This window comes from Rhinolophus hipposideros (genome assembly GCF_964194185.1).
Source record: "Rhinolophus hipposideros genome assembly, chromosome: 6".
Lineage (NCBI taxonomy): Eukaryota > Metazoa > Chordata > Mammalia > Chiroptera > Rhinolophidae > Rhinolophus > Rhinolophus hipposideros.
In genome coordinates this window covers 19239829-19257582 of record NC_138052.1, presented here as the reverse complement: position 1 = coordinate 19257582, position 17754 = coordinate 19239829, and the positions used below count along the sequence as shown (strand labels likewise).

General features: G+C 36.1%; 1 protein-coding gene across 2 annotated transcripts in view; it reads right to left on the bottom strand.

Moving 5' to 3' along the window:
• The window catches only part of THSD7B (thrombospondin type 1 domain containing 7B), an 815330-nt gene that overhangs the window by 381282 nt on the left and 416294 nt on the right, over positions 1-17754 (bottom strand). For both annotated transcript variants that reach the window (XM_081051932.1, XM_081051933.1), the window contains exons 8-9: positions 10311-10502; positions 8065-8299 (exon numbers count right to left, since the gene is read on the bottom strand). In XM_081051932.1, the coding sequence (XP_080908058.1) occupies positions 8065-8299; positions 10311-10502 (427 nt within the window). The remainder of the gene's footprint in view (positions 1-8064; positions 8300-10310; positions 10503-17754) is intronic.

The window sequence follows — 17754 nt, the reverse complement described above, 5'->3', positions numbered from 1 at the left end:
AGACAAATGCCAAGAAAACATCTCCCCATCAGCATCAATTCAAATAACATTTGACTTTTTCAGAATTCATATATCTGATATATTTTTTGAAAAGAGTTTTATTCAGGATAATATATCCAATCAGTGCTATCCTTCAAAAGGAAGAGGAACATAAAGGTAATATATGCATATATTGGGAAACAAAAATCACTGAAGACCATTTAAATATATTATACATTTTTGATAATTAACAGAAATTTAGACTATTTAAACAATCTGTTGGTGTCGCTTCAGAACCTGTAGATTGATGAGCTGGAGTAAGCAAGATATGACAGACTGCAAATAGCATATATGCTAACTAGCATTAACAAGAGACACATTTTAATTCTGCCATTTTGTTGATAATTTATTTAATGCACATACTTGTGAGGAAAGTAATATAGTCAATGGATTCATAACCACTTGGAAGAACTAAAGTCTCAGAATATGGAAAACACAATTTTTTTTGCTTGTTTCTTTATGATTTCAGAGGGCTAAAAATCATGCTCATTATCTCTAAAACAGCGATATGCTAAGAAAATAGGAAAGCACCCCATAACATATATTGGCACTTTAAATTCTGTTGCCCATGAGTTTCTTATAAAGCACAGAGATTTGTTATGTATAAAGCCTGATAGTGTGAGCTTTGGTATTAGATAGTCAGGGCTGAGTTAAGTGCTTTGCCTATATTATTTTATTTGTTCCTAATGGCAATAGGGAAAGGCATTATAATTTTCATTTTCAGATGATAAAACTGAGGTGCTAAAATAATAAGTAATGGACCGAAGCTACATGGGCACAGAGCATTTGAGAAAATAATGATAGAAAAAGCACCAGTATAATATGTTCAAACAGACAATGAAGATACTTTCCATTAGGAAAGAACAGAAAATGTAGAAGATAAAATTAACAACAAAATAATGGATTAAAATAACAAAGAGCTGATGAGAGGGCAATGATTTAGATGAAAAGTCCACCAATTGTAAACAAAATGACCAACATGAAAACACAGAGATTGTCCAAATTTCAAACAGTAAGAAAAAGTAAGAGAAAAGAGGATAATGGTTGGGGAGAAGAAGGAAAATAGGTCATCTAAGAAGGTGGAACAATCAGACTGACATCAGACCTCATGAATTTACATACTTATAAAAATTAAAACATCTTCTTAGTTTTAAAACTTCAGATACAATACATAGACAAAACATGGGAGACTGAATTTGGCTGTGGAACAGAATGCATGTGATATCATAATGTGAAGATGCAGTGGGCAAAGGATGGGAGATGGAGAAAGAATGAAAGAAAGTAGAGGCCTGAATGTCCTCATCCACCAAACCAGGGTGTCAGAGAGGCAATCTACACATAAACAAAATAAGAAATAAAGTTGTTAGATGATTAATCAAAATACTAATGTAACCAACCTAAAGAAAACCAATAATGTGAGGAGTTGGGAGAGGAACTAGTCTAAATGGGCATATCGTTGTAAATGGGTTATCATTAGTGTAAATGGGCTATCTTGTGTAATCAAGATGTGGACATTTTTTAAATTGAGAAATGAGGACATATATAAATGATATGTGAAAATATATACCATGTAGCATTAGGAGCTAACCATCAGAAAGAGGGGGGGGAATAAGAAAACATACGTGGGCTGGCTTGTATTAACCAAAAGACACAGTTGGGTAGACAAGAAACTAATAAAGAGGTTTCCAGTAGCAGGGCAGGAGGCAGGGAAGGGGTGGATGGGAGCAGGGGTGGGTGCAGGCTTCTTGTTATATATTACATATCTCCTTGTATATTGTTATGATTTGTGAATCACATGAAGGTCTACCCAGTCGAAATAAAGAGAGAACAACTATTAAGAAATGGTTGCATTTGAGATGTGTGATACTCAGTGGAGTAGGAGATGGTTGGAAGTCTGTTGTCTCCTATCACCAGTCCCTCTGCATTATTTTACTTGTGCTATGAAGCATATCATACTTTGATAAAAATAAATTTAATTGGAAAATATGTATACTCACAGAAAAATAACTGCTTAAGTAATTATTAGTGGCGTTATTATTAATCATAACACAAAAAGCTGTCTATCAAATAGTTCAATTTGATGAACACAACAATAGAAAAAAAGAGTGTCTTAGAGTTTCTGTATGAGGATACAGTGTTATTTAAACAAGTTACTCTGGGAAGGAAAATTTATGTCATACTTTAATAGAGATAGCAAAAAACTATAAAATCATTCCCAAGTCCTTTATTTATACTGAAGTCTACTGAAATTAAACTGAACTGCTATTTATCCTAAGTTCTTTCCAGCCTTTCGTGGTATATGGCTGCAAATAAAAGCACATTTTTAGAAAAGCCAACTTCCTGTATGCTTGGAGGGGCAGGGTCACCCCACACTGACCCAGTACACACTCACTCATACATTCACCAAATAGCTTGGAAATACTTGTGGTGGGAATGTACATTGGTGCAGCTGCTATGTAAGGCAGTGTGAGGTCCATCAAAAAAGTAAAAATAGAATTACTATATGACCCAGCAATCCCTTTCCTGGGTAGCTACCCAAAAAAAATCTCAAAACATTTATCAGTAAATATATATGTGCTCTGATGTTCATTGCAGCTTTATTTAGAGGCCAAGACATAGAAACAACCAAAGTGTCTTTCTATAGATGACTGGGTAAAGAAGATGTGGTATAAATACACAATGGAATACTATTCTGCCATAAGAAAAGATGAATTAATGCCATTTGCGACAACATAAATGAATTTCGATATTATTATGCTTAAGTGAAATAAGTCAGACAGAAAAAGTCAAAAACCATATGACTTCACTGACATGTGGGATTTAAAACTGAAAGCAACAAAGGAACGAGACAAACAAATAAAGAAACAAAAACTGCTAGACACATACAATTGTTTAGTGTTTACCAGAGAGTAAGGGGGATTGATGTTGGTAGAAGAGGGTAAATGGAGTCAAAAATATGGTGATGGAAGGAGATTTGACTCTGGGTGATGAACACACAATGTGATATATAGATGATTAGCACAGAATTGTGCATTTGAAACATGTAATTTTACTAACCATTGTCACGCCAATAAATTTTAATTAAAAAAAAAAGAAAAGAAATACTTGTGATTTTGGCTTTAGACTTTCTGGAGAGAGTGCTTACACTTCAGGGACTTTGTTCACTTCAATTAGGAGTGGACATTAAACTCTTTTAGAGAAGTGATATTGCCTTCTTTATTTACACTTTACTAGCATCACTTACAAAAAATACTCACTGAGCATGGTGTCAGCATGGCCTCCTTTCTCTCTGTGTTCTTCTGCTACGTCCATAAGAGAGAATCAGTATCATCCCCTCAGTGCAAAGTTCAAGCTCAGGTTATATTGCTTTTATAGAGGCCATGAACTGAGGGCTTTCTTGGAATGTGATTTCTGGTCTGATAGGAGCCAACTATTCCCCTGTCAGGAAAATTGACTTCCTGTTCATTTCTTCTGCCAAAACAGTTGGCCTTTTCTTAAGCGATTCAACTTGCTCTTCCTTTTTATCTACCCCTTCAAGGATCATCACATTTCCAATTTTCATGAATTCCCTCTTAGTCTTCAAAAATATCCTCTTTGACCAATAGCAAATTATGTTCCCTGCACGTCTAAAACTATAAACTTGTGTTTTGTGTGTTGTACTGTCACTGACTTAAAAAAGGTTTTTGACATCTTTCGTGTTGCTATTTTCTTGTGTGTATGTGTGTGTGTGCATGCAAATGTGCACACATGTGCATGCAAAATACATGTACTAATTTTGAAAACCTTGATGGTGGAATTCCATCTTATGGCATGTATTAAAAATGCCAGATCTTAATGCATTGTAAATATTTAGTAACAGTAAGTGAATGATTGAGTAGCATTCCATGCTATTGGAGCCTGAAGACAAATAAGTCCCTGGGAATATTAAGCAAATGTATCCAGCTATTTCCGAAATAAAATTGAAGCCTTAAAACCCAGGGAAACATATGGATTGACTTTTTAGTTAGTAAACAAAGTCTGACCACTCGCCTTTTGTCATAACTTATACTACATACTTTCATGTAACATTCTGATCCTAGAATGGCAGTGTTCTTGATACTTTTATAAAGGCATTTCTTTTCAACACATATATTTTCCTGGACTTGTACTGGCATATTCTATAACGATTGTCTCTTGGTCACCCTACAGGTTACACTGTGCTGAAATGCACTAAATTGAGCTCTAAAGACCTGCCATTTTTCAGTTTGCCTCCAAAATGGAGATATAAACACACAATGCTACATTGTCTTGGGCATTCCTCTGACCCAGGAACTGATGTACCATCTCATTCAGCTCAGGGGGCAAAGGACAATTTTTTAAACATTAATGTTGAACAGGAGCTTTGCATTCCTATATCTCACAAAATGCCAGGTATTTTTACATTAATGACAGAAAGTGCCTTATCAAGACCTTTGGAGAGCTTCGAGTTGTGTGTTTTTAATCTTTATTATTTTTTTCTACATTGTAGCTGAAAAAAAAAGCATTGAATCCTGAAACAAAACCAAATAAAACCCCAAAAATATCCCAACACACTCTCACTCCGTTTCAGTTGTGCCCCAGTTAGTTCTCATTTTCTGATATGATCAGTTCTATTTCTCATACAATGGTAACATTCTCATCTGAACAATTGCATGGAAACTAAAACACCAACCCAGGGAAGCAAGAACTTACAAGGAACGCTGTTCATCCCAGCGCAGTGAGTTTAGAGATAAAAAACATTATGTTAGCCCATCTGTTCCATGGAGACATGCTTTTTTTCTTTCTACCCTGAAGGCCACTCTTCCTTTATAGGATATTTTCTTCTGTCCTCTTTCTATTGCACCACCCCCATCTCAAGGATTCCACAAATGGCAGAGTATCTTTATCCACTACAATGTTTTTCACATGAAAAAGAACATATATATATATATATATATATATATATATATATATATATATATACATATATATACACATATATATGTATATATATGTATATATAAATGTATATGTATATGTATATGTGTGTGTGTGTATATATATATATATATATATATATATATATAATTTTTCTTTTTTGAAAGGGCAGAGCAAAGGATACTTTCTGCAGTTGATCATCTATCTCACTATGTGCTTCACTGGACAGTAGGTATTATTTCCTTAGCCCAATTAATCTCATTAACCTCAAGAATTTTAATTAACTTTACTAAAGTTAATGCAGGCTCCTTATGTTTAGTGGGATTGTTTGGAGACATACAGTAAGAATTAAAACTAGGTTAAGTCTCCAGCCTCATTAACAGTGCAAAAAGTAATTAGCAATATTGTGTGTGTGTGTGTGTGTGTGTGTGAGTATGTGTGTGTGTGTGTGAGTATTTGTGTGTGTTAGGGAAAGCCTCTATGCAATTCATTTTTCATTGCTGGTAAACTGAGCAAAACTGGAGGTCATTCACTCTATTAATATTTTAGTCTCATCTAGGTATGTAAATTTTCAAACAAATGCATATTCATTTGTGAATTATGCTTAAAACTATAAACTTTTGGTCCTGTGATTTTGGAGGGGCACAAAATACCATTAAGTTAACAGCTGAGTAAGTTTATGTGCTCAGAGGCTTTAATAAGAAACTGTCATTCAAAGTAATAGGAGGATAGACGAGGAAATAACGGGCTATTTGAACACATAATCCAACTTTTCATGTCCCAATAGCTTTTAAAATGTGATGATAATTCATTTGGTAGGTGTCGGTCTCAATTCTAATACCCCTTTACTAAGAAATAAACAAGCGGCATTCACATCAAGTGGATTTTTCTTGTTGTGATTCAGAGCCGAGAAGTTTTGTCTAAGGGAGAAAATCAGACTTCAGGTGTGCTAAATTTTCTTATCACTATGAAGAATAACAGTTTGCTGCACTTCATGTAAGGTTTACTCCTATACATAAGCCATATTTATTTCTACGTGTATATTCAAGCTAATATTTCATGTATCGTTTTGAAACAGTTCAAAATTTACATCTTAAGAATGAACATTAGTGAGGCTGCAATCCTTCCCAAGATAAAAAGACTTCTCTTATCGGCATACTACCTTTATAAACCTTTCAGAACTTTATCATAACCCCATGAATCAAATTATCATCTGAAACAGGTGATATGCAAACATTACTGTCCACGCTTTGCTATAACTCCCTTGACTTAACTCAATCAGTCCACATAGTATTATGGGTACCAGACAAGTTAAAACATGCAACTGACATAATTCGGTGTTTCAAAAAACATCACAAACAATTTAGGATTAGATACCACAGCAGAAATAACATTTATGAGTTAATAAGAGCAAAAGGTCATGTTTACGATCTGTGTATCACTCTTCCTGGCCGTCCCCTTTGCCAAAATTTATCAGCGCAAAGGATAAAATAAACATCAGTCTTCTGCAATTCACATCCAATTCTTGGGAAACCCTGTTACTTTCCTATACATAAGTCTAGTTAAGTCATAAATTCATATAGTGTTGTAGGACACTATAACCATATGCCAGACACTGCGCTACAGTCTGGGATTGCAATTATGAAAAACATCCAACCTCAGCCCTCTGGAAGCCATATTTAGGAAGAGAGAGGAGGTCTTCCTGACTGCACTTCACTTCAAGTCATAGTTATCTTCGCTTGCATTTGCAGAGCCATCTGTTCATTGGACACTCCAGTAGTATCTGGCCAGTCTGCACTATTTCTGCCACCAGTAGTTCATTTCCCTTAACTGAGCTGCTATGACTTGTTTCCATGGCAGTGTGGATAAGGCCCAGAGCCTGTCATCATGGTGCTCCAAGATGGAATTAATCAGGTGTCTGAGTTGCCCATGGAAGCAATACAAATTGGATTCGATCAGTCAGAAGAGCAAATGTATTTGCCTAGCTTGCCAGGAAAGCAGGGATATAATTAGGAGGGATGGGACCAAGGTTTGATGTTGCCAGGATTTGTTCTGCTTTAAGTTTCTGCTTCTTTCTGCACATCAGCTTCACTCTCTCCTTCTGCTTTTTCCACCAGGACTAACCAGGGTGATGGCAACTCCCAGTTCTTTCACTTAGAGCATCAGGAACAGAAAGAAGAATTTTCATGTCCCCATCGTGAAAATTCCTGGGAAACAGTTTTAAGTTACCTGATCTGCTCCAGCCCATTTCGGGGAGCCACTGCCCCTGTGGCTGAGTGGGGTCTTTCACCGCACGAAGAACACTACTTTAAACATGGCCAGTTGGAAATCTCTACGCATGGGCCACTCACACAGGCTCTGAATACTGCGTAGGCCCCTTACATTTCCTTCTCCACAAGCCTTCACACATGGACTTGAGGAAGCGTTATGTCTCCTCATTTGTTCTAGAGATGAAACTCCCATAGCTGAGTTCTCCATTCAATTACTCTTTTTCCTCCATCACTTGCAATTATTCCTGACCCTTTTTGATATCTATATCCTAATCTCCATGTCCAAATTCTCCTGATTTTTGTTTGTCTGTTTTTTATTTACATCTCCATGAGCAGAGTATAGCATGCATTAGATTATAAACGTACTTGAGGGCATGAATTAGTCTATTCAAGATGGCTCCATGAATTTATTGTTCACTGCAGAAAAGATCAATGGGACATAGAGAAGTGTGTAACACAACCCTATATTTTCAAAGATCATAACCAAAGATCATTATATTTTCTAAGTTCATGTGGACTTAGTCTTTATGTAATTGAAAAAGTGTCAAAAATATTGAGATCAGCTCTAGAAAACTTGGTGACTCAAATAGACTCCATATTTGTAGGCCTTATTTGCTGTAATCCATTAACTAACGCACATATTAAAACTTAGTAAAACCACTACCTTTGTTAGAGACATATGTTTTAATGTTTAAGAGTCAAACAAAACAAAAGTATTTTACTCTAGCACAGATGGAGACATATTCAGTGCTTGAAAAATGATTCTGACTAAAAATACTCAACAAAAATGCTATGCACTTTCAATAATTATTGATAATACCTTTTGGACATCACTTGTCCCACATGATTCTTGACACAGAAGACCTTCCGTGTCTGAATGCCCACACCACATGTAGCTTCTCCATTCCAGCCAATGGTTGCATTAAGGGCAGTTACCAATGTGTCTTCAGAACAGGGGCCCCAAGGCGACGTCTCCCAGTAGAGTTGCATGCAGGAATGGTCATTGCATAAGCGATATTCATGGAGGGCCTGACTAGGGGGGCATGGTTTCCCACCTGCAAAAATTAAAATATAAAGAATACATAACCATTGCTATATTTATTAATATGTTGCTGTCATTATTATTGTTCTTTTTTGTTGTTTTTGCTATATTAATGGTCCATAAAAATGGTCTTTTTGACAGCACTTTCCAAAGGCTTGAGCCACTACTCCTTTTTTGCACTCTAAGGCCATGGTTCTTTTGTCCTGAATGACAATCTGAGGACAATATGTTGTGCCATTCTCTAAAAACCAGGAAGCAGTAAATTAGATTTAAAAATAACTCTCCAAGAGTCATGCATCTCTGAGATAAACTCCAAAGAAATCTGCTTTTATTTTAATATCACTATGTGTACATAAATTAGTCAGTTAGATAAAATAGCCCATGACCTGGAAGTGATGTTAAAGTGAACATATATCATGTTTCCCTGAAAAATAAGACTTAACCGGACCACTAGCTCTAATGCGTCTTTTGGAGCAAAAATTAATATGAGTCCCAGTCTTATTTTTTAGTAAAATAACTTTACTATAAAATAACACTGGGTCTTATATAATGTAAGACTGGGTCTTTAATGTAATATAATAATATAAAACCAGGTCTTATATTAATTTTTACTCCAAAAGATGCATTAGAGTTGATTGCCTGGCTAGGTCTTATTTTCAGGGAAACACGGTATGTGTGTGTGCATGTGCACGCACATGTAAACATACACACACACACACACACACACACACACACACACACACACTGCTTATATACGGTCTCTCTTTTCTAAGAAAGCATTAGTTTTACCAGAGAACCATTTTAAGACACGCATCTGCCATCAAGCAGTGCATTTTACTGCAATTTTAGAAATCCAGAAGTCGCTCTTAAAGTTTGGCAAGAAAAAACCCATCCTTCAACCCTGAAATAATACCTGACAATATGTTATCCACTGTCTGGGAGACCAGACAGACGTGCATCTTTACACTCTTGGGTGAGTCAGACAATCAAATTCTATTACTGTCTTTTCTTTCACATTTTCATATCCATGTAAAAACCGGTATTTATCTACAGTATTGATTTTTTCCTATTCTTTCACACTATAATGTTTTATTCAGTGGACCAAATGCTCAAAAAGATTTGTGAATTTGGTTTTGTTATTCTTGCTATTTTTTCCTCATTAAATACTACTGACTTTTTATCCTCCTTTCAGAAATATAAAGACAAGGTGGGGAGACACTGCACTTTAAGAATATGAAAATCTTGATTCATCTTGACCCTGCCCCCCTTTCTCAGAATCACAGTACAGAATCGTGTTCAAAAAGGAGTTGCTCGCAGTCTGTGGTCATACTGCCCCGCTGTTCTAACGGAGCTGTAGGCAGGCGAAGCCGAGGGAGAGCCTGAGAGAAATGACACATGCTGTCTGGGGACAGAGACCATTGCTATAAATGATAGGAACAGCTGCTCCTCTGTTTTTTGTGTTTTTTTTTTTTTCTGATGCCATCCCTTTACATTCCGATAGCACATCTTAGCTTCTTCAAAACCACTTTTATAGCCTCCATACTTCTGCCTCTCACAACATGCCAGCATAACAGAACAGAAAGGGCATGCAGACCAGGAATCTTGACGATGTTAGCGGCAGTTCCCAGTAAAGAAGCCATGTCTCTTGATTCCTAATTGGGAGCTCTTTTTACCAGACATATTCAAATAATGTTTCCAACTGTATGAGCTATCTGAAGCTGGATGTGTATCAACTAAACTTTGTTTTCTTTCCTAAATTAGTATAATGAAAAGTAACATCCATCTGATTGCTATGATCTGTTCATAGGATGGGCTAAAATAGTTCACGTAAATACTGGATCCCAGCACAGACAAACTAGAGGATTAAAGAGAAAAGTCAGTCATAAAAAGGAAACTGTTCATTTGGATTCAGGGAATACAGATATCACCTACATGTGGCTACTTCCGTGATATGACCTTCGCAATTACCTATAGGAAAACAGTAACTGGGCAATTGACGTCGTTAAACCCTTCCTATTACTCACCTTCTCCAGCTAATGCCAGGATAATCCTTGACCTGATCTGTTTCCCATCTGAGTTTTTATTTGAACAAGACTGAGAGCAAGATGACCACCCTGTCCACTCGCTCACCACACAATCCATTCTGCAGGGAATTTCACAAGCCATCCGTTCAGGAGGAGGAGATGCTGGGCAGAGACTTCCTGATACCTCTTCTCCTGTAATCAACCAGATCAAGACAGATGCTGCTTAATGCACGGCCAAGGCCAGTCCAAGGAACATTTAGGTTCATTGCTTACTATATTACTTCAGTTTAGCTTAGAAGACTTCACCTGGTGTCTAAACCAATAAAGTACAAAAAATGATGATTTCTTCAGCCATTCATAATATTAATGTCAAGAAACACTGCCAGGAGATCATTTGGCATTTAGAAAGGTAGATACCACAGAAAAATTGTCACTTGTCATCCTTCACAGGCACAAAACGGTATTCTTCAAGGAACAATTTAGCCATGGATGGCTAGAGATAGACATGATTGATGTGTTATTGACAACCATATGTAACAAGAATTTCATTTTTATTTTTATTTATTTATTTTTTTTATTTTTTGCAAAATGGGGGGTCAGAATAGTCTGTTAGTCTGAAAAATCACAATTTATGTTGAACATTCTATTCTACCCTGTAGAGTTTTATCAATCTAACTTTCTAGTGTGTACTTTCACCACCAAACATATAACCTTAAGCAAGATTATCACACAATTATTTTATTCTATTTGTGTATAGTGTCAAATAACCCAAAACCACGCTAGAAAGAGACCTATGCATAAAATTATATAATTTGTTGAAATAAAAGTTGAAAGCCTGTCCAGAATTCTCACTAATGCACTTACTATTCCCCTTGTGACTGATCTGATAAATTACTTAAAGTGACATATAAATATAGATGATACAGATATAGATATAGATGATGTACATGTAGATGTAGATAGATATATAGATATAAATATAGATACAGATGATATAGATATAAACAGATATAGCTATAGATACAGATATATCTGTGCACGTATACACATACACATTCACAAAGACACACAAATTCTTTTAGATTATTTCTTCATTATTCTTAGAATTCAAATATTGTTTATAGATGATAATTCAATTCTTCCTATTTCCCCCATTCACAATCACCTCATAAAAACAGAAGCCACCAAGAATAGTGATACCATGTATAGTTGGAAGTAACAACATGAATTATGGAACAGCAACTATAAGAGAGAGACAGTTTTGTCCCTGTGACTGTGCCTGTGGAATGCTCTTGTCATAATCTGACACAAAAATAACTGCAAAGGAGATTAATATTTATGGGGCATCTCGTTTGTGCCAGGCACTATGCTTGTTAGAGACTCTAAGAGACAGGTGTGACCTATCTCGTTTTATAGTTGAGGAGTCAGTGGCTCCAGAACAAAAACTTGGTCAAGGTTACACAGGTCTGAGAAGGGAACCCGTTTAAAACTTTCTGACTCCAAAACTTCTACTTTTCCCATTAACCATGCTGTGTCTATTTCCAAGGAGACTGATATTCCTTTTCTAAGGAAGTAAATAAAGCAAGCAGACAGTGAGCAAGACTGATTGGAGGAGAAGAGAGTACACTGCTAATATCTGCATTGATACTTGTAAATGAGGCCAGGCTTATTGCCCTTGAGGTATAAATAACACTTTTCAAGCATATTATGAGAAGTAATAGAGATTTTAGCAGATAATCAAGCTGAAAGACCAATTCCAATCATTCTCTTTTCGGTCTCAGTTTATTTTCAGGTTGAGTCCACACTGTCTGGCACGTGTGCGTACACACACACACACTCACACACACAAACACACCCCAATATGGCTAAGCGGTAATGATTTTGCAACTACAGAATAAGGCAGGCCAGACAAAACGCCCAACATATATCTAAACAAAATTCAATTTCCACAGTTATGAATATTATTAGAATAATTTTAATACAAAACACTTTAAAGCAGTGTCTTTCAAATAACATTTTGAGGAATAAAAGATAAAATAGTAAGGGGGAAGCTACGAATTACTAGGTTAAAATAGTAAAATTTGTCTCATTACTAAAGAATTCTTCAGAGTTTTGAAAATGCCAAGGTATAATGTAAATTTACTAGGGTGAAAATGGTATGTAGTGTTTTTCAACTGTATTTAACCAAAGGCCACTCTTTTTTGAAGAGCATGTCTTCCAGAAATGGTACTTTTATGAATACGATTTGAGAAAACTCTGCCTTCAAGAGTTATAAAAATTCTCAACTATTTTCTGAGCACGTACTATGTCCAAGGCGTATGATGGTATGTCAACAGATGAAAATACCATTATTTACCCCACTAGAACTCATCATTGATAACAGAGGTGAGCTATAAACACATTAGAATAAAACTAACTCCCAAAGTAAATGCCAAGCTTCAAATGCGTGTTTCAAACAGGAACTACTAGAGTAGTTGAGGGAAGGAAACAATCTCTGGAGGGCTAGCATGATAGCAGAAAGCTTTCGAAAAGGAGACAGAAAGATTGAGAAATGATAGCATTGAATGAGGGCATTTCAGACATCATAATGTCAACAAAGGTATCATGGTAGGAAAATACAAGGTATTTGAAGACAGTGAATGTGGAAGCTGTGTGAGGAAAAGAATGCCCATGTTGGAAGAGTTATTTGACATCAAATTCTGAATGACTTAGACTAACATTCAAGTTTTGTTATATTTCTGCCTTCCTTAAATTCCCAGTTGCTCCAGTTCCCCATGACCCAATTTAACATCCTCCCCAGTAATAATTCAGCCCCTTTAGTATTTACTTTGGGTACTTGAATGCTTTTTAGAACCTAAGATTTCATATAAATTGATATACACATTTCTTCAGTGCAGTTAAATGTCAACACTCCACCAACATTTTGATAGCTTGTCTATACAGGCTAATTCGGAAATGTGAGCAAACAGATAGCCTTTCCTTAAGGGAGACAAGCTAATAGTCATAAGCAGGCTCTGCAATTTGTGTGTGAGCTATATTATAGGAAATCTTACAACAACAACAATAAATGCAGCACAATGGGATCCTAGTCACAAAGTGTCCTAGCTGGACACAGTTAAGTGTCTACAGGTGAATCCTCGCACATCTTATCCTCACGCGTGTGTCACTTAATATCTTTGAACCTCAGCTACTTCATCTGTGGTAATGAAACAACAATGTTTACCTTTCAGGAATATTCTTAAGGTTAGAAATCATTTATACAGCATACATAACAAGGTGTCTAATACATGGAGGGTTCTCAATGTAGAGGAATCTTTAAAAATGTCGTTTGCAACGATGTATACCACAAAAAACCAAGGGCCTTATTCATCTGAAAAATCGAGATATTGATGCAATAGCCATGGAAAGCACTTGTTTTACCATTCATATATGTGCACAAATAACTACCAACAATTGTACAGGCTGGTTTACATGAAATATAAAAACAATGTATAATTATCCACATCATTTTATTTATATGGCTGTCTTTTCTAAATGACTTAGGATCCAAAAATAAAACACATCTGCTTAAATAACCTCATCTGCCCATCTACATTCGTATAATTACTCCCTCATTTTACAGAGAGAAACCATCTCAAAAGAGAAGCGTTTATTCTCTCCTGTGCTCATTTTCATGGATGGATCAATGAGACCAACTGAAATCTTAGGCAAGCATGAAAAATAAAGCAGCACGTGGCACAGAAACTTAGCCATTAAAAGTCATTTTCACAAGCTCTGATAATCTAATATCATAATGAAATAGAATATATTTAAGAAGGAAATTGAATTAATCTTTCAAGAAAACTCTGTAATGTAAATTGCTCCCAGCCCTCATCATCCTCCCTGGTATCAATAATCACAAACTCTCCCTTCTCTGTTCATGGAGTACACTTATTTAAACCAGTTGTGATTCTGAGAACATGAGAAACGGTGCTGCTCCAACCTGGTCACTCAATATTTTCAAAACAATAATTGAATATGCTGAGATTCACGTTACACAAAACCATTTTAGACTAAATACTTCAGTGGCATTTAGTACATCACAGTGTTATGCACTCATCACCTCTGTATAGTTTCAAAACATTTGCATTGCTCCAAAGTAAAACGCTTTACCTGTTAAGCTATTTCTCCTATTACTCCCTCCCTCTCCTCAGTCCTTGGCAACCACCTATTTACATTCTGCCTCTACAGATTAAATTATTCTGAATATTTCATGTCAATGGAATCATACAATTTGTGATCTTTTGTGTCTGGCTTATTTTAATTAGCATCATATTTTAGAGACTCATGTATGTATGTCACAACTTTGTACAATTTTATGATGAAATAACATTCCATTGTGTGTATATTCCACATTTTTTTAATCCATTCATCTGTTGATGGACACCATTTGGATATTATGAATAGTGCTGCTATGAACAAGCTTATACATGTACATGACTGAGTACCCGTTTTCAATTCTTTTTGGTATATACCTAGGAGTGGAATTCTGGGGTCATAATCATCACTCAGTTTTGTTTGTTTGTGATTCTGGGAACCGTGCAATGGAGGGCCAGATGACTAGGTCTTGGCCATCGTTCACATTACTTTTCTCATGTCTGACTATTCCTGGCTAAAAGCACAAGTATTTAGAGGAGAGAAAGATTCTTGAACATATGAATATATTCAAGATTCCCTAAAAATGTTTCTTTTTCCAGTTCCAATGTACATACTATTTAAAGTAGAAATAGCTCACGGCAAACTTTCTATGGCTACTGGTCAAGCCATCATGTAAATTAAACACCTATGTGATAGCTATTTTAGTTTGGAATTTCTACATCAAGCTAATGTTTAAACCATGCTATATATTGCATTCTGTGGCATTTGTTGTTTTGTGACTTTTAGTAACTAGTATTTAATATTATGAACTATTATCTATCTTATATAACAATAGAATAAACAACTATAATTCTTAGTTTTCTGAACCAAACTATAAGTGTCCAAAAAGAGAAAAGTTTTACACAAAAGAGAAAAAGTAAGAGACACCCAGTAACCCACAAATCTACAGTATGACTGGAAAAGTAGACCAGCATTTTATTATACAAACTTCTAACTAACATAACTCTTCCAAAAATAAAGCATTTTGCGGATGTGTCCTCTTGTGTACTATTACACTATTTATGGAAAACAATAAAACAGTTATTGAAAATACCCTACATGTCATAAAACTTTATGTCCTATTTAAATCTTAGAAAAGAAAGTCAATAAATGTTGATTAAATGCTTGCCCACAGCTGAGTAAGATGTCAACAGACAGTACATAGCAAATTTACTAGAATTCATATGCACTTAATTCCATTTTAAAAATTTAAATGTTATCTTCTCACAGGCAAGTAGCCCTTGGCTACTTCTGGATTGAGACCCTAATCAGCTGAGGAATTGTTTATATTTCAAACCAATAAAATATGAAGTAAAGCTAAGGGCTAAACAGACACTATGTGCAGCAACGCACTGCCAGCATTGCAATGAATACTCTGCTTGCTAATTTCACAATCTGAAGCTTATTTGTCTATCTAGTTTACATATATATGAAGACAAATAAAGAAGCTTGATATTAAGTATTATCATATTTATAACAACAACAAAAAAGAATGTCATAAAATAACATCAATATCTAATATTCGGGTGGGCATAAAATGGGCTATACTCTGTGCTAACCACATCACATGTAGTGGTGTACTGGATATCCATATTAAAATTATTAGCCAGTAACTACTGTTATACCTGAGGCACAGAGAGGTTAAAACATTTATTCAAAATTATGTAGCTAGTAAGTGTCTAAGCTGGAACTGGAAAATATCTATTAGACATCACAAGCTGTATTCTTCACCAAGATGCTGTATTGCTTCCTGGTACATATCTCACATGTATCATCCCCATTATGTTCTTTTAGCTGATGCCAAACCATAAAGAAGGAATTCTACACAATCTGTTGTCAGCCCCTCAGTACATTTAGTATTGAAAAGAGGAAGTCAAAAGGAGTGGGCACCTTGATTATCTGAGAATTGCATCAGGGAATGGGGCAGAATAGGATAATGCCGGTGAAAAACAGAAAAGATAGGGAGGTGAAAAAGAGTTCAGAATGGAGAGATGGAAGAATAAGATAGAACATAAGACCAAATAGGAAGAGGAAAGTAGGACATTCAGGAAAAGCAGTAGAATGTATGATTAGATGAATGACACAAACACATGCAAAAATTATAATGGCGTAAGGATGCTCGCTAAGTGAAAAACAGTAAAACCCAAATCACTGATAAACGAAAAAAGGGGAGAATGGAAGAGCAAAGGCTAAAATGAACACGAAGGAAAACAAAAGAAATGCTAAAGAGAAAATACTTTAGGTAGGAATAAAATAACAACTAAAAGTAAGAAAACAGTATTTCCAAGGTCAACATGCTAACAAAGGCCAGGAGATAGCTGAAGTTGCATCTCCATGGCATGTGAGCTGCTGGTTCAGAAGCCTAACTGAGTAGCTATCTCAAGTTCCTCAGCACACAATAACAGAACAGCAGCTAATACTTGAGCACATAGAATGTGCCCAGCACAATATTATCATATCTGGACCTGACTCCAAGCTACTTCCTGTTTTCTGGGGCAATTAACACTTCTACATCACATACTGGGGCATGTAAGGATTTGGGGGTCATCCCCACATCATAAATAGGCCTGGAGAGACCAGGTTGGTAGGGTGAGTAGCAGCTAGCTCAGGCCCACTCTGCCTAAACACAGCACATAATTTTCTCACTATCACACCACCCTCCGTTTATGTCAGGATTCAAGGAATCCTGTGTACACAGAGTCCCTTTCCAAAATCTCAAACAGAGGAATGAGGCACTTGTCCATAGTTTCCATTCCCTCAGCCCAATATTTCCTGTGCAGAATGAGAGGCAGGCAGGAACCCTAACCCAGGTACCTCTTCTCCACATCTTCCGTAGGTGCTGCCTTTCAGACCCAGGCAACTGGCCAATGTATGATCCTGGATTATGCTAAACCTGCATCCTGAGTCCTTTGAATTCCCATTTGATGTCAGAAGGGAGCTATGTGGAATTGACAAGACACTTTTCTCACATATGCTGACTCTAGGTTATGAAAGACTGGTTTTTAGGATTATTATCTCTAAAATAAGCTTCAAGATTCCATTTTTGAGCATTGACTTGCTCTGTGTGTTTGCATTTGAGGTATAATAAACTTAACTCTTTTGGACACAGTGGATAGCTCAGAAATCAACAAGCGGGTAGTGTGTCCTGTCCAAGAAGGCCCAGTAGTACACACTGAAAGAAAAACACATTGATGTATCTCAAAATACAAGTTTTAAATACCTGCAGAGTGTGGAAATCCTGTTTTTGTTTTCCTGAGAATTTTATGGA